General features: G+C 32.1%; 1 protein-coding gene across 1 annotated transcript; it reads left to right on the forward strand.

The window, feature by feature from the left end:
- The first annotated feature begins 226 nt into the window (after window positions 1-226).
- On the forward strand, window positions 227-20,240 carry LOC132725057 (palmitoyltransferase ZDHHC17-like). Its single transcript, XM_060710052.1, has 15 exons — window positions 227-346; window positions 6,559-6,782; window positions 7,038-7,115; window positions 7,769-7,839; window positions 8,659-8,797; window positions 10,438-10,600; window positions 11,101-11,226; window positions 12,278-12,417; window positions 12,905-13,005; window positions 13,566-13,693; window positions 14,744-14,900; window positions 15,737-15,820; window positions 16,830-16,990; window positions 17,834-18,024; window positions 18,791-20,240. The coding sequence occupies exons 1-15, from the start codon at window positions 296-298 to the stop codon at window positions 18,954-18,956; spliced, it is 1,980 nt and encodes a 659-aa protein (XP_060566035.1). The 5' UTR covers window positions 227-295; the 3' UTR covers window positions 18,957-20,240.
- The last annotated feature ends 2,678 nt before the right edge of the window (window positions 20,241-22,918 follow it).

Raw genomic sequence — 22,918 nt, forward strand, 5'->3', positions numbered from 1 at the left:
ATTTTTAGTATTCTTCTCTTTTCTTGTTGTGACAAACTGGACGTGCACATCTTATAATGACTTCGTTGGTACAGAGAAATATAAAACAGCATATCATTCCATAATGAGAATTGTAATTGTTTCTCAAATTTAATTTCGCACAGCTAATAAACGATTTTCGCAAAACCCGAAATAATGTCAGTTCGTAAATTAATATGTATTCGCTTCTTATGTCAAATACTTCTATGCGGGATACTGTTGATAACTTCGTTTAATTTTTCTTATCCGAGAATTGGAAATTAAACAGACTAGAAAAATGGAAGAAAAAGATCCAAACTGTAATCCAATTCAACCTTTATTAGAGAAGGTATATTTGCTAATTTGTTCAATATATAAAAATATGTATGGGAGCTCTTTTTGAATCTGTCTGCAGCAAAATTCATGCTTTAAAAATTCTGTTAACTTTAAGCCCTAACCCTCTAGGAAGTGCCCGTATACACTGCTCATTAGTCCAATATATTAGACGTTACAGGCTTGTTATAGTTTTTGTCAGTCAAGCCTGATGTCTAATAGTTTTGGCTCAAAAACGCATAGCATCATAAAAAATACAAAAAATGTCAATTGTCTAGCTAAAGATACTTCAGCGAACAGGTTTTATAGTATTGCTAGACCTGTTCGCTGAAGCCAACCCCGTATCGAAAGTCAACCAAAACCGTGACATTTTTATGTCATGCTGTAATTCAATAAATTTGCGTGATCTGGACAAAAGCTATTTTAATACAGGTAGTTAGATATATTTGGGACCCTTCAGTCTATATTTTTTAACACAGAAACAGTGTTAGCGATTTTCCCTAACTTTACTGAGTACCTGGGACTCAGTGCTAATAGATCTGTTACGTCCCAATTCAAATGGAACGAGTCCTCAATTACAAAAATGTCAATGTTTGCATAACTTCATAATACAATCAAATTTGTGACTGTTGATGTTCGCGGATACCATTGATAGGTTGGCCCAAAACGAGGCCGAGCACTTGCTCCTAGTCTACGTTTGGGATATAAATCTGCATTGCTAATGAGAAAGGAACAAATGAAAATGAGGTGAAGGTCAAGTTCTTATAATACAATTTATTTAAAGTGAATAGAAAATCATTTTCAAGCAGAGCAAAAAAACTTAAGAGATAATTGACCAATTATCGGGGAAAAAGTGTTTCGTCCCAGGGACTCAACAGCCCTTTTTTTCTTTCCTCCCTGGCAATTTTAGCGAGTAAATTGATATGTTTACTCAGTAAATGCGAACACTGCAGAAAGTTAGATTGATGAAATATTGCCTCAAAGTTTATCAGCGGGTTCACATTTCATAAAATTCGCCGCCATTGCTGCCCTAATTATCACGTGACCAGCGAGAATTAAGGTTCGGATACCTTTGCATGACATTTGGTGACACATGACCCAAATGCTATTTTTAACTGAAAACATGGCTTTGCAATTATGAATAACGGTGTATTTATTCAATAATAGACATTGTACCAAAAACATGTTGGATTTATATTGTTTTAAGTGATGATTTATGAATTATTTGTTTGTTTTTATATAGAAATCATACACTTACTAAAAATAATGTACGGTCCGTTACTAAAAATAGATGCTAGAATTTCCAAAACATGAAGTCCCGCGAGATCTCATTTGAAAGCAGACTCCATATTGGTAAACATTCTCTACATATTTCTCTAAAAATAGTTGGGTACACAATGTCATTGAAGTTTCATTTAAAAACAAAACATGAATTGGTTCAAAATTGATTTGTTTATCAATTGGTATTTTTATTTGACCCAAATTTGATTAATAAGGTTGATTTAAAGAGGTTTTTATGTACCGCGCACGAACTGTCAAATTCTGGTAGCCTTTGCAAATAGGGTTGACCCATAACTTTACTGTCGCAACGTCAAAATAAAAGCGACATATAAAGTTATAGAAGCCAGAACTATCAATTGTCTTGTCTTTCAAGCTTTATTCAAAAGCTTATCTTCTTTTCTTTCAATTTCATGCTCAATAATACACAAAAACTCTCAAACAATGAACTTATCAATTTAAAATAAAATATAAACATCAATCTAATATGAAATTAGGCAAAGCCTATGAGCGGGGAAGTCGTTAAAAATTTATTTTCATTCTTTCTGTTTTAAAGGTGTCATTCGGTATTTCATGCATCGCTTCCGTTTTCACTCGGAACACTCAGCGATTATTATTAATCCGAAAAGTTGAGATTTGTTCCGTTATCGGAATACCAAGCCTATTATTATTGAGTAGCATTGTAAATGGCGTCGCCCGACTAGAACTGAAAATTTCATTGATAGGTATAGAATTCTATATATTTTTGAATTGTTTTTTTATTTGATTTTCTTTTAAATATACACATGTAGTCTATAGCCAGGCAAGCCAAAGCCCGGACCCGCTTCGCGGGCCCGGTCTTTGACTTCCCCGTATTATTGTCTATCAGCCATACTGGTTAAGCAAGGTGCTTTACAGATTGATTCCAAATTTTTGAACGGAAAAATATATTCGAACACACTGACGGTGCATGGGTAATTATTTCGTTAAAAAATATTCCGTTACAATGTTCTGACTCAGTTAAACGCTTGCAATTGAATTAACCAATCAGATTCTGTGCACTGTATGGCCGCCATTTGTTTATCGGCGGTAAAAGGAATTTAAATACATGAGAGGACTTAATCATGATTTTTCGGATGTGACAGTTTAATTATTTTGACAAAAGGTATTTATTTTTTAGTACTGTTCATAAATAGGTCAAAACTAATGTAAATACACGCTGTCTTAATTGTTTTTCGTTCCGCCTGATTTTCTGGCGAAATATGCTATGGGTTTTTGAGCAATTTCGATATGACGTTGCTTTGCCCAGAAGCAAAAAATATCTCAAAGCGACGTCATATTTATAGGACTAACTGCTCATCAGACATCTCTGTCACGTCATCACAGGTATTTGGCGTGTGTCAAAGACCATAATGAGCACCCCTCCCCTGTGCTGCTCATAAGCACTTGGTTTCAGGATTAAAGACGTTTTCGGTAGTTTTCTGTGCGCATCGTTATGCGCATCCAAGAAAGAAAATCGCGTATAATTACTCTTCAAATGAAGGTAAAGTTGAATAGTATTCGGATAAGTGTTTAAATTTCGGCTATAAGCAAATAATGAGTAAATAATACAGAATAGATATTTCTAAATGTTCAAAAGGAGATTGGTTCAAAAGAATAAGAATGTCGTTTAGACAACATCACATAAAGTATTTCTCCAAGCATTAGTACGACAGCATTGATGATAATTCTGCGCGCGTTACCCCACCCACTTGTGGTATAATAGTGACAAAAGTGCGTCGCGACTTGATTACTGGCAGACAACTGGGCAAAGAAGTTTAAAATGATATACTTTAAAAGTGTTGAATAAAAAAACTGAATACTTGCTTACTGTTCGGGTATGTTAGTCGAGTGAAAAAAAATAATATAGCCCTAGATATTTAAAAAAAAAAAATCAGTATCACTTACTTAATATAACATCAAAAGAAAAAGAAATTCTTATTACAACATGTTTTATATTTGACAATACATTTAGTATAACACTGATATTTCTTAAGAAAGCGTGGTAATTTTGACAGTTGGCATATGCGGTAACCATGGAAAGTGCCAGTTTACAAAAAACTTAAACTTCAACATATATATTTTATTTCTATTTTTGAATCCACAATCAAATGTTACTTGATATATCAATAATGTAGAAAATTCTATAAAAGAAATTTCTTGATAGCTTTAATTTTTTAAAGAAAATTTTCATGTTTATTTTTCTCTTTTTTTGTTTAGTTAAAAAGCATGAAAACTCATTTTTTAAAGAAATATGTCCAAATTATCGTTTGTTTTTATACAGAACCCTAAGATAAAGCAAGCTTTGTATAAAATTATGTTTATTGTGAGTGTAATAAGCTATTTTATACATTATTATTGTTTGGTTTTATTAACCTGTCAATTACATACTGATTACACGGTCCATGCACACAGTATATTAATCTTCGGTAGATTTTCGGTAAGTGTCGTGAGATGTACGCTGTACGAAGGAATTTAATTTAATTTGTATCTCTAAACTAAGTGTACTCAGCGTTATAGCGCAATAGGGTAAAGCACGAGTTTATAAACTAAGTGCAACACGTGTTTTAAGTTCGAAACCGCGTTGGTCCATGTTTTGTCTTATTAGTACTTTCAACATTATTGAAGCTATATATGATTATTTTATGTTGTTCGTTTTGTTTTATTATGTTTTACTTAATTTTGTTATGTCTATACTCTTTCTAAATAACATTTTTTAAGAATTCATGTTTAAAATTAAAACGGATTAAAATCAATAAATGTCTTTTCAATGCCGTAAAATACCATACAAATCTGTTCCATTAAAATATACTGCAAAAATAAAGAAAAAATGGCAACAATAAGGATCGAACCACAGACCTCTCAATTATCAGGCATTCTCTTAACCGACTGTACTATTGTGAATTAACGAAAACCTTCACATTAAACTAGCGTGACTTTCAATCCATGACTAATATACTCCTCATTAATTCTCGTAAACTACACGGACCAAACCGAAGTGGGATCGAATATTTAAATGAGTCCTATAATGTATGCATAATTGACAGGTCAATAAAATCAGACTATATAATACAGTTTGGATATTTTGACAATTTTGAGATATACGGTTACCATGGAAACTGCCATTTTTCAAAAAATCCAACACGCCAACATATATTTTTCTTTTTCTTTTTGAATTTGTCATTAAATTTTACACAATATACAAAAAATTAGAAAATTCTATGAAACACTTTTTTCAATATCTCTAATTATTCTGAGAATTCATGTTCATTTTTCTCATTTTTTGTTCGGTTGAAGAACATGGAAAACTCATTTTTTAAAGAAATATGTTCAGATTATCATTTGTTTCATACAGAATCATTAGATAAGGTTATCTTTGCATAAAACAATGCTCGTTGTGTGTTTTAAGCTATCTCATACATTTTCTATTCATTATAACACAGTTAGGCTATTTTGACAGTTTTTAGATATACGGTTACCATGGAAACTGCCATTTTACAAGAAATCCAACACGTCAACATATATTTTTATTTTTATTTTTGAATTCGTCATTAAATTTTACTCATCATACAAAAAATTTAGAAAATTCTATGAAAGGATTATTTTTTCATAAAACTGTAGAAAATGTCTTTAAAAACCCATTTTAGAGATTTGTAGAACTCAAATTCAATTGAATGCAACGATTTGTTAAGGTATCCCCATACTGCCACTTTCCGATCAGCTAAGAGATTTTTCTACTGACAGTGAAATTATACTATAGATGTCTCGATTTGAAAAGGTCCGAAAACCGAGCACTATGAAATTTGGAATAAACGTGAGAAAAGGTGTAACATATAATTTAAAATTATCAGGCCCATATTCCAATGATAAAGTTAGTAAAAGAGCAACATTGAAATATGGAAATGCTAGACAGGTACCTTTCTGTGTTCTGAGACTGTCAGAGTTTTGTACTGGTCTTTTGACAGAGTCTTTTTTTACTGGTAAAAAGTGTGACTTGGGGCTGGAAAATGCAAGGAAACCAGTAGCCGTACAACATTTTTTCAATAATAGATAAATGCAATAATGAAGGCATTAACTTGCATGTTTTACAACACTTCCACAAAGAATGAACACTTGAATGACTATATTATGAAGAGATATATAGGATAAATCTATGAGAAATGAAATCACCTTTGAGTTTGATTAATGAGTTTTTTGTGAGCCGATGGCAATTCTGTTCTATTTACAAGAAATAATTAATTAAAATACTTTGTCATAATCTAACTACCACTGGAAATTGACCCACAGACTTTATTGTCAATTTAAGTATGTGATTGACATAACAGCGTTTTTATGCAATCATGAAAAACAGGTGCACTGCATCTTTTAATGGTGAGCAAACTACCAGCTTGAAATTATCAATGCCCGCTAAAAGTGTGTGGAATGACATTTTTTATTACAAATGTAGTCAATACTCAATAGAAATGGTTTAATTATGTTTCATTTTATTGCTCTTGGTATTTTCTCTCTGACTTAAATTATTATAGTCTGTGATTTTCAAAATAAAAGAAAAAACTTTCGGTCATGAAACGCTAAAAAGTAATACAGTTTTTGTTATTGATAAAGTTTTCATGATATTCAATAAAATCTTCTTTTAGAAACACAAGTTTGCATATTCATTATTGTTTAGGTTATTTATTTTAAAAATGCTGCGTGGCTAGCCTCAACAGTTTGTATAGGCTAGTTGTATGTGACTCATGTTCAGCTAGCCACTGTCTTTAATGCAACCCTCTAACCCTTACCCCTACTGACTTACTGACATGTGTGAAGTTTAAAGTGACTAGATTTAGATAGTTCTTGTAGGCATATACACACATTAAGGTGAAAAATGAGTAGAGAAACTGGCTATGGTTAAGTAAATTGTACAAGTTTTTGTTTTACCTTGTTATATAGGGTGAGGTGGCTGAAACATTATCACCTGTTCCATCAGAAAATGCCATACATCAGCCTGGTCCAGAAGATTTTAAGAACTTTGATATTGTTCGAGCTACTCAGTATGGAGTGTTTGAGAGGATACAGGAGCTTGTTGAAGGAGGGTATGATGTTAACATGATGGATAAAGAGAATGTCAGTCTTCTACATTGGGCAGCTATCAACAATAGAGTAGATATTGTCAGGTAAGAATTCAACTAAGATCATGACCTCCATTTTGAAAATCTAATATCTATTCCCGTGAAATGTTTCCATTGAAAAATATGTTTTGATATGGTAGACATGTTTTATTTTACATGTACTATAAAGTACCATCAGTATTTTTTTCTTTTACAAAACATTTGTTGTTCTTTTTAGCTCATTTGAATACAAAGTGCTTAGAGGCGAGCGTTTGTAGTTACATGTAATATGTAATATTTGAATTGTCCCTTTATTTACAGGTATTTTATGTCAAAGAAGGCAATAGTTGATAGATTTGGTGGAGATTTGAACTCTACACCTCTTCATTGGGCAACAAGGTACACAACAGCTACATCATACTATACGATTCTTACAATAACAAATTTTCATTTAGTATAGGTTAGTATTCATTAGTAAACAGTTGCAAAATTAAATTGGTCAAAAGTGGTGCAAGACCTCAACAAACTAATTTTGTAAATGTTTACTAATGAATATTTACCAATTTAATGTTTGAAATGATTTTTTAATCGTTCCCCACCAAAAACCTCATATGATACAATTTATGTCATTAACAAGCAGATACTGATAAGACAGTATAGCCCTTGGTTTTCTATCAAGGACAGGAATAGTCAAGCATGCTGTGCTACTGACAGATCTTGGAATGTTATTCATACATTTATATTCAGCTTTAAACTATTACATTATGGAACCTATGCTACAGATTGTTTGGTTCTTGTATATTATTTATAAAAACAGCTCAATCTGTATATGCATACAGTCTGACCAGGCTCTATAGTGTTGTTATACCAATCGTCTAAATTCTAAAAGTTGGGTTTTATACTAGAGATTTACCGGGGTGAGATATAAGTAGGATAAGAGATAAGACATTTATTTGCAATTCCCAATATGGATAACCAAAATTCATAAGTAGAACAAAGTAATTGAGAGAAATGTATTTGTATTCATAATCAATAACATTGTTTATATATAGACAGGGACATTTACCAATGGTAGTTTTACTGTTATCATACGGAGCTGACCCGTCATTGAGGGATGGAGAAGGTAAGTAATAGTTTATCAGTCGCATCACCCCTTTGCCACTTTTAACATTTATACTATCCATTGAAATTTTCTTTGAGCATAGCAAACTTTTAAAATTTTTGATGAAGCTATACACTACAGTATGACTGCCAGTCTAAGTATTGAAACAGATACCTTTGAGGAAAGAGATCTTCAATATCCTACTAACTTTGTTATTTTGACGTTTCTATGTGTTATCTACACTGTGACAGAAACAAACTTAACTGATTTTATGTCATAATGAAAGAGTTTGATAGTGGAACTTTTATCATCGATTGGATTCATTAATAATTTCATTTTGTTATCAAGTTCAACTGTTGTAAATAAAATAATAAAATTATTATTCTAATACAATCCGCATTTTGCCCTATTGAACATTGATGGACCGAAAGTGTGTGTAAATATGCAATAAAATCATTTTTTGACGATCTAATTTTAGTCTTGTGATGTAACTATTAAAAATGTGACGCGCTGAAAATAAGTACGGAAACAAATCAGGCACAATTTAGCTTGATATCAGGCACAGCATTGTGTATTTGTTGATGTTGTGTTAGAATCAAAATAATATATCCCAAACAATTTTTTTATCGCTTTATAAAACCATTGTTTGTCTATTGGATGTGCAGCATTATATCGTTCGGCTACACCCTAATGATATAATTCCTCACATCCAAACTCCAAACAGTGATTTAATTTAGTGATAAAATCACTGTTGGAGAAACATTATAATGTTTGAAGAAATGTATTTATTTTGAATGTTAATGAAGTGAATGATATGATAAACATGTTTATATATTTCAGGTTGTAGTTGCATACATTTGGCATCTCAATTTGGACATACATCTATTGTAGCATATCTTATAGCAAAGGGACAAGATGTTGATATGTTAGACAAGAATGGAATGACTGCTCTCATGTGGGCATCATACAGAGTGTTTGGGTACAATACCTTTATATTTAACAAAATTCCATCTAGTAAAATTATTTGCCCCTCTTTCCTATAACTTTGTTGCCAAAATAGCAAATTCTGTTGTCAGTAACATACGTTTATATTGTAGCTTATAATGTTGTTGTTCTCTATACATATGTATGTGTGTTACTTTATAATAATGTACAGTGTTCATCTGATAAAATCCTTTTAATGGTGAAACTCAAGTTTGCCATATAAATAGAATATGACGTATACTATTTTTAGTCCCCTACCGGTTTACCGGAGGGGACTTTAGGTTTACCCTCCGTCCGTCCGTCCGTCCGTCAGTCCGTCCGTCCACAAAACTGGATCCCGCGATAACTTGAAAAGTACTGAAAATATTTTTATGAAACTTGATATATGGATAGATGGCAGTATGGAGATTATGCACGTCTTTTTCTTTTCTTCCTATGTTGAAAATTCTGGTTGCTATGGCAACAAATAGGCTGAAAATATGGCAAATTTTACACATAAACTGGATCCAGTGATAACTCAAAAAGTACTGGAAATATTTTTATGAAACTTGATATATGGATAGATGACAGTATGGAGATTATGCACGTCTTTTTTTTTTCTTCCTATGTTGAAAATTCTGGTTGCTATGGCAACAAATAGACTGAAAATATGGCAGTTTTTACACATAAACTGGATCCAGTGTTAACGCAAAAAGTAATAGAAATATTTTTATGAAACTTGTAATATGTGTAGATGGCAGTCTGGAGATTATGCACGTCTTTTTCTTTTCTTCCTATGTTGAAAATTCTGGTTGCTATGGCAACACATAGACTGAAAATATGGCAAATTTTACACATAAACTGAATCCAGTGATAACTCAAAAAGTACTGGAAATATTTTTATGAAACTTGACATGTGGGTAGATGGCAGTCTTGAGATTATGCATGTCTTATCTGTTCTTCCTATTTTGAAAAAATATTGGTTGCCTTGGCAACAAATAGGCTTAAAACATGGCAAATATAACAATATTTGTGATTAGTCAAAAAGAGCTGAAAATTTTTATGAAATTGCATCTTTAATTCCAGAGTTATCTCCTCTTTAAGAATTTTGCTTTTTAAAATGTTATATTTTGGTAACAGGGATGTTTCAAATATTAACTTTAGAGTGTCCTTCAGTCCGTCTGTCTGTCTGTTCATAAAAACTGTTTCCTGTGATCACTTTTAAAGAACATTTCCAACAAATTTACTTAAAATAGAGAAAAATTTAAACTTTAGTGAATGGCCAATGGCCCTTCAGAATGCTTATGGGGTTCTAACCGGTAGGGGACTTATGGATTGCTTGCAATACTATGATAATTGCTTGTTAATTGTGTTTTAAAGTGAAATAAAATGAAAATAACTTATATATTACATGATACATTACATGTGCCTTGTATTATGTGCCTTGTATTTGTTTTAAAATCCAATTTAGAACATGATTGTTGGCTGACAAAATTACTTTAGACCTGCAGTGAGAACAGATAGATTTAGAGTATGTTATACTATGATATTGAATAAGCTATTTTTTGAGATTCATTTATACAAAGAATAGCCATGTAGGAAGTAACTGTGACCATGTTGTTTTTATGAATGAAATGTTTAATATTTTAAATACAGACATGACCCTGCACGTTTACTGCTGACATTTGGTGCCGCAGTCAACAAATCTGACAAGTTCCAGCAGAACACGCCCCTTCACTGGGCATGTACGACAGGTAATAATGTAGTCGCTAAATTACTGCTGGACAAAGGAGCAGAGCTTGATGCCTTAAATGCAAAGGTAAGTACTGAAATTTTTGCTTTAGATATTACATGTATTTAACCACCGTATGCCTTATAAGTTTACCATTGTATTGTCATCAAAATTGAAAATGGACTAGAATTGAAAGTAGAAATAAATAATTTAGAAATAATGAAATATCAAATATATTTTATCATGAAAGGTAACAAATTAGAATTAGATATACATACTGTATATCTATATTAATGTTTTAATTGATCTCTTTATGTTAAAGTTTCAAATTTAAGTTATGCCCTTAACCCTTAAAGTGCTTGAACCAAAAGCGTTAGGCATTTGACACAAGTATAGAGCCAGGCCAGCCTGCATATCCGTACAGTCTGTCCAGGCTCTATTCTGTTGGCTTACAAACTTTAAATATTTAAATGGATATACCTGAAATTGACAAGTCCATTTAAAATATTCAGCATGTTGAGGGTTAATATTGTTCCATAACATATTGGTTGTTCATTCTCAAATGCTAGACATGCTTTTTACATCAGGGTGAATCACCTTTAGATATAGCAGTACAACAGAAAAATCCAGGCTTAGTGAGAAAAATCCGAGAGCTTCGTCTAGAACGAGGGCTAGATATGCCTCATTGCCTTATCAAATATACCTCAAATAAGGTAAGAATAGTTTGTTTTACTTGAAGACCAAGATTTTGGTTGTTGCCAAGAGTTGTTTCTCTAGGGAGATTTATTATACCCCCAAAAACAAAGTTTGGGGGGTATATAGGAGACACCCGGTGGTTTGTTGGTCGGTCGGTCGATCCAGACGTCCGTTGCATTTTCCTTGTCCGGAGCATAACTTGAAGACTAATGGTTGGAATTCAATATAACTTCATACAATGGTCAAGCACATTGAGAGGAAGTGCAGTGCACAAGAACCATAACTCCATCTTGACTAATTACAGAGTTATGGCCCTTTGTTACTTTTCCTTGTCCAGAGCATAACTTGAAAACTACTGTTTGGAATTCAGTACAACTTCATACAGTTGTCAAGGACATTAAAAGGAAGTGAAGTGCACAAGAGCCATAACTCCATTTTGACAAAATACAGAGTTACTTCCCTTTGGTACTTTTCCTTGTCCGAAGCATAACTTAAAAGGTACTGGTTGGAATTCAAAACAACTTAATACAATGGTCAAGCACAATAAGAGGAAGTGCAGTGCACAAGAACTATAACTCCATCTTCAGTATTTATAGAGTTATTGCCCTTTGTTCCTTTTCCTTGTCTTTCTGGACTTATTCTTAATACAGAGTAATTCAATGAAAGGACATGCAACATACAAGAACCACAACTATCTTTAATTGCCCACAACCATAACTCTATATTTCAATTCTTTTACAAGGTATTCTGTTACTAGTAACATCCACATTTCCGAAGCAGTCTTGTGGGGGGTATTAATCACATTTAGTGATAGTTCTAGTTTTATTAAGTTAATTTTCATTTACACATATTTCTTAATATAAATAAATGTGTGAACTTGCTGAAATTAAGTGTGTTTTTATTTACTACTTGGGAGAAATCCTCACAAATTGAATTTTAGATTGAATACTTTGATATTTTTCCTAAAAGATTCTACAATATAAAAATTCTGTCAGAAAAAGGCCCATGGTAAAAAAATCAGTGGTAAGACGATACTTGTTTGATATAAATTTGTCACTCTGATTTCAGGCTGTCCGCAGAAAGATGATGTTTATTTTCCCATTTATATTGCTGTTTGGAGTGGGTTTCATACCAGAAAGCTCCCTGGCAGTCGAGATAAAGGCATTGTTTGCTGGGATACTGTTTCTGTACTGGAGAACTTGTGCCTAGTTAGTATCTTATAATTCTAATGTAACTCTTATATAACATATGTACAAAAATAAAATGACTTTGAAACTTTTTATAATTAAATTGTGAGTAAAATGAAGTACTTCACTAAGATTAATACAGCAATTATGATTATATGACAATAATGACTTTAATGATTTAACATAGAAATAATAAAAATTAGAAACAGCATAAAGGGTTCTCTTTGGCCAAATGGTTAAAGTCTTTAATCCAAATTATTTGCCATTCACTACTGTGGATTTGAAACCTGCCTCGGTTTCATGATATGAAGAAGCTATCCAGCAAGCTTATAGAAGTTTGTACTTGTGCTAAAAAAGCTTACTTGTGCCTGAAATAATGCATAGATGTAAAAACCTGACAATATGTCACATTAATAAAACTGGAAGGTTATGACCTTACTGGAAACCTAAAGTAACAATAGAATTATTGATATGAGAAGAACCAACATAATTTAATCTTATATTTCAGTTTTTTCTTTGATGATCGTCTGTGGATTATAATGCCTGTAGCTTGGTACCTGGCAACTAAACTGTGGATGTATACAACATGGTTCCTATACTTACATCCAGATATCCTTTATATTTGTTTATTCACATATCAAGTTATTGAAAAAGTAATTCATGACGGGGTCAGGTGTAAAGAATTTGTGTCTATTATATGATATTTAAAGGAAATTTTCTTTTGTTTCCAATGTTTGTACCCTGATTCTAAGTAAGGAAAGCAAGTTTAAATGATTTATTGTGCTACATTATGAGTAGGTAAGCATATGTTGTCAGTCTCTTGCTAAGCTTGAATGTTTAGCTTACATGTAGCGGTTCATAATGATTTGCCTGTATCGCCTGTGTAAGTTCTAGGCAGCCTTCATATCTGTAATCACTCCTTCATGTTAAACAAACCTGTATACTGTATAAGTAGAAGCATTGTTGGTACTTAAAATGGCGGCATTATGCTCATTTACCTTATATTGATAAATAGCTAATTAATATATGATTTAACCCACATATTGTTAATATTTTAGATAACTTATCATGTTCTTACCCTGTTTGTAACCTGGCTACCAATAAAGAGTATTGTATTGTATAGTAAAATAATAACAACATAAATGATGATTTACCTTAACTAAGTGTACTTGTTGAAGCTACATTGTTACAAGATGTTGTATTCTGGATAGTTAGTGTATTGCTCACCTTCAACTTTTATAAGGCATGGAAGACAGACCCTGGCTTCATTAAGGCTGATAGAACAGAGAAAATAAAGGTAGTTATTGTGAGATTGATGAGATTATCAAATTAAAACTGAAGGAAATTGAACAGAATAAATAACACAAGATGGAATTTAAATTTTTATGCTTCCACAAAGTGGGGAGCATATAGCGTTGCACTTGTCCGTCCGTCCGTACATCCATCCGTCCGTCCGTCCGTACGTCTGTCCGTACAGCCCGAAATCTTGTGAACGCAACTCTTATTAAACTGGATGGCAGATTTTGCTTAAACTTCCAGGGATGAACAACCTTAATGTGTAAATGGTAGTAAAGGAAGGAATTTTCGCTGCAACCAAATTTAACAGAATTATGGCCCTTTGTTGATTTTTTCACTATATACTATGTAGAAATTTTGTGAACGCAACTCCTCTTAAACCGGATGGTAGATTTTGCTTAAACTTCCAGGGATGAACAACCTTAATGTGTAGATGGAAGTAAAGGAAGGAATTTTTGCTGCAACCAAATTTAACAGAATTATGGCCCTTTGTTGACTTTTTCACTATATACCATATATATGTTGTCAGTGGGGGCATCCGTGTCCTTTGGACACAGTTCTAGTTGAGAATAGTTTCCAAATACATGTACTAACTAACAACTTTTTTTATTTTTCCTAAGAATAATTTATTTAAGTAAATGAAATTTTTAGATTATATAGACTCAGTTTGAATAATGTACAACTATTATTAGTAAATATACATTGGCATATTCCATGTTATGCTGATATTTATGTATATGATACTCAAAAGAAAGACAACCCAAATTAATTTACATGTACAATTTACTTAAGAATTCAGTATTGTAACATTGTTTTGGTTTGCAAATTTATGTTTCTTACAATATTTAAGTTATGAAACAGGAAGTAGTTAACTGGTGAGTGTTTGTAGGTTCCATACCAGCACTGCTTCTACTTATTTTTTTCAAGTCCAACCCGACACAGAATTATGGGTTTGTGCCATTAGTTAAAAGTTGTTAACCAAATGCTCTTGCATGTCATCTATTTGGCAGAGTTTCATTCTACAGTTTTATAAATTATATTTATATTTCAGGGTATTCTAGAATTAGCCGAGACACAATCATTACATTTACACCAATTTTGTACAACATGTCTGATACGTCGACCCCTCAGGTCAAAGCATTGTTCTGTATGTAACAAATGTGTTGCTAAGTTTGATCATCATTGTCCATGGGTAGAAAATTGTGTAGGTAAGTTGGTACGGAAATCTTGCATGTTCAATAGGTGAAATATCATTATTAAAAGCACATTTTATGATGGTTCTAGCTTGTTATGTGATCTATACATGTTCCAGTATGTGCTGGAAATAATGTGTTAAGAAGCATGTGGAGTATTGCTCAAACAAGCATTGGCGACAAAAATCACATGACCTGCAATAATAAATATTAAAAGCAAATAAAAAACATCCTAAAAATAGAAAATAATGTGGCAAAATATAGTTTGTTTTAGTTACATGTAGAGTGCATGAAGTTGATATTTCCAGTTAACAAGAAACAGAAGATGAAAAATAAGCATAATCAATTTTGTTAAAAGTTTAACCAAACAGCCTGCTTGTGACATTGAAAAAATATACAGTCGTAGAATTATATAGATGTACAACATTAATTAAAATTACCATGTTAGTATTTACTGGATGCTTCTACAGTAAGATTTAGTTCTTGTTTGTTCGTTTGTTCAATTCAGTTTTACGTCACACCGACACATTATAGGTCATGTGGCGACATTCCAGCTTTACTGGTGGAGGAAGACCTCTGGTGCCTTTCCGTGCATTATTTTAGGCACAAACTGGCACCGGAGTAGAACCACAAACGTTCCGTAAGCTAGCTGGATAGCTTCCTCACATGAAAGAATCCAAAGTCCCTGTCGGGATTCCAACCCACAGCGGTGAGGGGCAAGTGGTTTGAAGTCAACAACCTTAACCACTCGGCCATGGACGCCCAATTTGGTTCATGAAACATGGTAATAGTTTTTGAATTTAACTTGACAATAAATGTTTGTATAACTTTGTCTATGGTTATATTTTCAGGTGCCAATACCCACAAGTATTTTGTATTGTATCTTTTCTTTCTACATATCTTGATATGCTGGTGTATCTATGGATGCATATGTTGTAAGTTTAAACTTTTTAAATTATTAAGATTATGTCGCTTATCCACTTCCTGCTTGCCAACTTAGTTAAATTTTCGACATTAATTGTCATTTGTAGGAAAGTTTCGTAACAGTTTTCTCAGCAACTACTTATCCCAACCTCTTGATATTTGGCATGTGGTCCCATACCGTGGGATTTTACTTCAGGTCTGTCACTCATCCACTTCCTGTTTAACGATTTAGTAGAAAATTTTACATTAATGGTCAAATTGGTAGAAAATTTTCATAACATCACAGTCTCTTAATATTTGCTATACAAATGCAACCCAGCCATTTCTGTCTTTGACGCATTTTTTGCAAGAAATAGTGATAAAGATACTGCATTATTATTTGTATTGTTATAAATAGTTTTATCATGTTTTAATTATTGCAAGACATTTATTATTTATTAATTTCTTACAAATTGTAACCTGTTTGGGGCCAGGCTTAGTAATATTTGAATTTTATTTTGAAATGAGAAAAAAGAGATAAACATGTTGCTGATTTTTGAGTAAAATTTAAATAAAGGTAACTGTAAGACAGTTATTAGATATAACTGAGATATAATTACACAAGAGAGATAGGTTATTAATAAACTACTAACAATTTTTTATGTTACCAGTATAAAGGTTTTATTGACTGCTATTTAGCCAATATTTAGTTAAATGTTTATTATATGAATTATGTTAAACTGTTGGACTTATTACATAAATTATGTTAAACTGTTGGACTTATTACATAAATTATGTTAAACTGTTGGACCAATAGAAGTGTAATTGACAGACTTTAAGCATCAGATCAGCACTAGAACCAACCAGAATGACTCATATGTAATATTGGAAGGGATGTTTCATTGTATATGTTTTCTCTTGTATTTTCTGAAATTTACAATAGACTATTCCACATGTAAAGCAGGCCATGTCCATTATTCAAATTCAGTAACAGGGAAAGTGTTCATGAATAGTAAATATGACTATATCATTGTATTTCAGACTGGCAAGCAAACTGTGCACCAATGAGTTTCTATGATGATGGTTTCACAGGCATATTATGGAAAGTAATTAAACCGTCACCATGGGTGTTTTGGATCGGGCTCAACTCATTTTTACACTTCTTGTGGGTAGGGGCACTCCTTCTTAGTCAGCTGTATCAGGTATGTCATTGTGTTTTTTCATTACTATAGTTACTGGACATATTTATAGGCTTATAATGACCAATATATAGAGGATATTGAATGAGTGTACATTCAATACTGAATTTATTGCACGAGTTGAATAAAATATGGTGAGCATAATATTATCTTATTCAACAAGTTCAATAAATTCAGTAATGAATTTACATGAATTTAATATTCTATTTGTCGCATACCTAAAATAGACCGTTTAAAGTGAAAAAGAGTCATTTTACATTGACGTGCCTACAGTGTAATGCTTACATTTATCACGTCTTTTCACTGTGTTTGTGTAATGCTAATGACATCACATCAAAATATATGCACGGCCGTGAAATACCATTTTTACGGAGTGGCAAAATTTGCAAGGTTGTGTGATATAATTATGACTAACAAAACAATGATAAGTTATATGTATCTATTATTACTTAGTATTCCTTGGTAGGTTTGTGTACATGTTTACAACATTGTGAATTTATTCTTATTTATATTCTTATTATCTCCCTTCAAATTTTTTTAATTTATTTGATTTAAGTCATTTTCATGTTTTGTTAAATTCTACTTGTATTAAGAGATGATATTAAGGATATTTTGATAAGGAAAATCAGGAGTATTTTGTAATTATTATGTGATTATGATGTGATTGAAGGTGATACTTTTCATAATTTTATAAACAGCTCTATACCATTTTATGTCTTGTGTATAATGATATTTGATTTAAAGCTAAATAGATGTATAAAGATTTAAATACTAAATAGTACAAGTTTTGACATTATGAAGGTAAATTTATGCAAAGTATTTCCATTTCCTGTATTTTTATTTCAGATAATGTGGCTTGGTATGACCACAAATGAGAGGTTAAACCAGGCGAGATATTTCTATCTTGACGCCATGAGTAAACGTCGTAAGGCAGAGGGTAAAGCGCCACCTGGTGATAATCATGGTCACTCTCATGGTATCGGGGACAAACACTGCTTCAAGGATCACACCAAACATGCCTATGAGAATCCTTTCCAGTATGTATTGATAACATGATACTGTCGTAACAACTGATGAAATGCATAAATGGTCTCTGTACCTTTGGGGAAAACAGGGATTTTGATATCCCTGGTAAACACCCTGTTCTGTAATAACCTCACATAGTAAAAATTCCAAGCTAAAAAACCCATAGTAAAATCCTGGCTAAAAAAAACCCAACATTACAACATATCCCTAGCCATATTGCCACCAAAACAGCACAAACACATTGACCCATTGGTTTGTATACAGATGAAAGGTAAAAACTAGCCTTTTTTTCTCATAACTTTCCCCAGAGTTATAAAGGCCATGGTAACAACTTACTGGTGAGAACTATACAGAATGAATTACAAAAACTGTACAATGATGCTATTTTTATATCTTTGGTTGTTTCTGAAAAGGTTATAAAACTTACCTTTATCTTATGAATTATTTTAATGAAATGTATCAATAGTGAAATAATTCTGTTTTCATATATTATGGTCAATTTACGAAAAAAAAAAGTTGTAGCATATAATGTCTGTTATTTAACATGCATGAATAATGACTGTTAAAATGTTCCGTAACAAAATATTGTTATTTTAAGTAGGGATTTTTCCGTTTAGCAATGATTTCTTGTATACACTTTTTGCTTCTTAAGGTTATTTACTACTGTTTTCTTTTCATACAAGCATTTTGGAAGTATTCTTTGTATCAGTTAAACAAAAAATTTGCAGTTAATTTTGATTCTCAAAGGTTGCATAAAATCTGGTGTTTTTTTTCCAGTCGTGGAGTCTGCAAGAACCTTGTTGATTTGATGAACTGGAGATGCTGTGGTCTATTCCGCCCTAGTAGAATGAATTGGTACACCATGTTTGATATCCCAGGGAAGGAAACCAACAATCCCAGAATGCCACTCAATGTGCCACGTGAGAACTACCAATTTGTGTAAATCACTTTGATCAAATCCATCCACCAACATGGACATTTTTCTACAGATTTTTACATTAGAATTTCCTTTGTATTTTATACATTTTTCTTAAGTTTTATTATTTTCTTATCTGTGATTTTATTTTTTGTCTTGAGAAATCATTCAAATTAATTGCGAAATGAAATAAATATTAATGGTTTGAAAGCTGTTTACGTGTGACAAATGGTGTACATGTATATATAGATTATGTGCGTAAGAAATTAATTATGAATGTTAAGAAGAAGAAAGGCGGTAAGTTATATTACTGTATGTTACACGTGTATCATATAGAAGTTGTATATAAAATTGAGATATAATTTAAAATAATGTTAAATTTGACAGTGCTGTCAATACACTACACTTCAAGGCTATTTTGAACCAATACATTATAAAGGTCAAGGTATTAGGTATATCGTTTTTATGCTTGAAACTTTTGATTGTAGTGTTGATTTTGATTAAAAAGTTGTTTATATTAAAAGACTTTATAAAGAGTAGTTATTTGTTAGTTGCAGATATGTTTTGTATTTTGAAATTATATTTGTTATTGGGGCCATATTTAATAACTTTTAAGTTATGTTTTTTTTATTTCAGTCCTCTGTATGTTAATCATGTTATATTAAATTAACATTCTAACATGATTCACAAAATACCCTTACGAAACAGATAGGGCAATCAAGTACAGAATTACATGATATGCACAGCATAAAAAAACAAATGTTTACACAACATATGATATGACATCAGATATGAGGTCAATAAACTAATTGACATCAAGAAAATTACTTGTACGCCAAATGTTGTTTAACATACATTGTATTTTTATCAAACCTCTTTTTTCTTAGCATGTTAGAATGGAAATAGATATTAATTTTTTTTGCATTACAGCATAATAATGCACTGTTTATTGTTCAAATATTTTGTAATTAATTATTTTAGCCTATCGGCCTTTGTGATTATATTCCTGCACATTTAAACTCCAACCATGCATTATTCTACAATGCCCTGAAAATTGCTATCCACTTTCTAAAAAAATAATTATACTTCATTTATATTGATAAAAAGATTTATTTTAAAAATGGGGGAAAAAAATGTGTACTAGTAAAATCATTTTGAAAAGGTTATAATTATGTGATATAGTTTTAAGGTAAATTATTTATGATTTATAGCATTGTTAGATTTTATTTATGTTGTAACTTATTACTTTTTCATATTTAATCAAGGATAAATATCTATTTAAGAAAAAATGAAAAACAGTTATAATCTTTTTTATATGCCCGAAAGGGCATATTATGTTATACCCCCTGGCGTCCGTCTGTCTGTCCGTCCGTCTGTCCGTCCGTACGTCCGTCCGTCCGTTAGCAATTTGGTTTCCGGAGCATAACTTAAGTTCCATTTGGCCCACAATGTTAAAACTTCATAGGATGATTGTCCATATTGGGTAGAAGACCCCTATTGATTTTGGGGTCACAAGGTCAAAGGTCAAGGTCACTATGACCTTGATACTGAAAACAGTTTCCGGAGCATAACTTAAGTTCCAATTGGCCCACAATGTTCAAACTTCATAGGATGATTGTCCATATTGGGTAGAAGACCCCTATTGATTTTGGGGTCAAAAGGTCAAAGGTCAAGGTCACTATTACCTTATAACTGAAAACAGTTTCCAGAGCATAACTTAAGTTCCATTCGACCCACAATGTTCAAACTTCATAGGATGATTGTCCATATTGGGAAGAAGACCCCTATTGATTTTGGGGTCACAAGGTCAAAGGTCAAGGTCACTATGACCTTGATACTGAAAACAGTTTCCGGAGCATAACTTAAGTTCCAATTGGCCCACAATGTTCAAACTACATAGGATGATTGTCCATATTGGGTAGAAGACCCCTATTGATTTTGGGGTCAAAAGGTCAAAGGTCAAGGTCACTATTACCTTATAACTGAAAACAGTTTCCAGAGCATAGCTTAAGTTCCATTCGACCCACAATTTTCAAACTTCATAGGATGATTGTCCATATTGGGTAGAAGACCCCTATTGATTTTGGGGTCACAAGGTCAAAGGTGAAGGTCACTATTACATGGATACTGAAAAATATGTTTCCATGCATAACTTAAGTTCCATTTGACCCACAATGTTCAAACTTCATAGGATGATTGTCCATATTAGGTAGAAGACCCCTGTTGATTTTGGGGTCAAAAGGTCAAAGGTGAAGGTCACTATTACCTTGATACTGAAAACATTTGCCGGAGCATATGTTAAGTTCCATTTGGCCCACAATGTTCAAACTTCATAGGATGATTGTCCATATTGGGTAGAAGACCCCTATTGATTTTGGAGTCAAAAGGTTAACGGTTAAGGTCATCCTTACTAAAAAAAAAAATACTTTCGGGCATATAATGCTCCGCCTAGCGGTGCTCTTGTTAATTTTTGAGATGTGATCTGTTAAATTGATAGAATGTTTGTAGAAGATTTTCTGTATATGTATATTGTTTTATAACAAGTAAAGAAAATTAGAGCATTAGAAACAAAACAAGGATATTAACATAAATAAGGCTTAATTCATGGTAAAATATTAAGTCAAGATGAATATGTGACAAATCAAGCAATGAGTAGTGTGAAATAAGGGAAAATTTGATCTGGTCAGATTCATTTCTTACATTTAATGATCATACCTGTATTTTCATCAGAAAACTTCACATCTAATGTAATTGTTTTGATAGAAACTCCCCAATACTTGATAGGTGCAAATTGATATGTATGTAATTATATAATAAGGTTTCATAAATGAATTGTGCATTTCCATAATTTTTCTTTTAAATGAGCATAAACAGTGTACATAGAAGTTTGTTTTCTTTCTTATTGATACATTTGTACACCAAACTATCACATCTTTTGTTGTTGTTGTTGTAATTTCCATCAAAAGTAATCAGCATCAATATCAAACATTTTCCATTTGTAACCGACACTTTTGTTTTTATGGCATAAGGTGAAAATTATGTCTTGGTTTCATAAGTTAAACATGAATCTACTATATACCTTTATCATTCTTTTTTATTGAAGGTGGTATGATGTAGCCCAGATGGGAGTCTTAGAGGTCATAATGTTGGTCTGTCTGTGGACAGCTTTAATTTTGGCCTTTCCATCTAAACTCAACAAACCACTGTACAAGAACTTTATTCTTTGTAAATTAGTGCACAAATTAATTGACCCCTTAATTGACCATATAGGTAAATATATTCATAATCAAACTTTGTTGTTCAGTAACAGATTTTGGACAGGACAGATTTCCTTTACAGACTAATTTTGTGTCAGAAAAATTTAATTTTACAGTTGAGGCAGCATATAATCATTCATCATATTTTGAAATGAAATTTGTATGATTAGTTAATAATTGAAAAGATTGGGACAAGGTGCTGTTGCCTTGCTTCCCATTTCTTATGAAATCCAACTGAATCATTAATGTGATTTTTTATTAAGGAAAATGTTGCTTAAGTTTCATGTTGTAATAATTTGTGATTATTTTCAGAATTATTTTTGAAGCATAAATCATTACACTTTTAAATGTACTAAACATATTAACTGTGTTAAATACACTGACCTCGCATTAATAAAGTTGCGATGATTTTATTTGTGAACATAAAAATCTGGAACTTTTATTGTCTAGTGTAAAATCTGAAGTATTTCAGTACCTGTATTAATATTTGTCATGAAAGATTAAAAATTCAACTGATGTGCTTTAACCATTCAATTGTAGAACTGTGACAGTCTATTATTTATTTTTGGGATATAAAACTGAAAATTTAATGATATTCAGCCAACAGTATATACACGGATATACAGGCTTGCCCGGCTCTAGACAGGTAACTCAAGCACTGTAGGTCCCAGTATGTTAGAGTTTAGCAAACACAAATGAACAAATATCTTATGTGATATGGTATTTTAAACC

This window comes from Ruditapes philippinarum, unplaced genomic scaffold (genome assembly GCF_026571515.1).
Source record: "Ruditapes philippinarum isolate M1 unplaced genomic scaffold, ASM2657151v2 ctg813_1_1_1_1, whole genome shotgun sequence".
Classification (NCBI taxonomy): Eukaryota; Metazoa; Mollusca; class Bivalvia; order Venerida; family Veneridae; genus Ruditapes; species Ruditapes philippinarum.

Bases quoted from the DNA above. Each gene is read 5' to 3' on its own strand.
- LOC132725057 (XM_060710052.1), top strand. From the start codon at position 296: ATGGAAGAAAAAGATCCAAACTGTAATCCAATTCAACCTTTATTAGAG. The intron at 7,840-8,658 runs GTAAGTAATAGT...TATATATTTCAG, and splicing joins GTCATTGAGGGATGGAGAAG to GTTGTAGTTGCATACATTTG. The intron at 11,227-12,277 runs GTAAGAATAGTT...CTCTGATTTCAG, and splicing joins TCAAATATACCTCAAATAAG to GCTGTCCGCAGAAAGATGAT.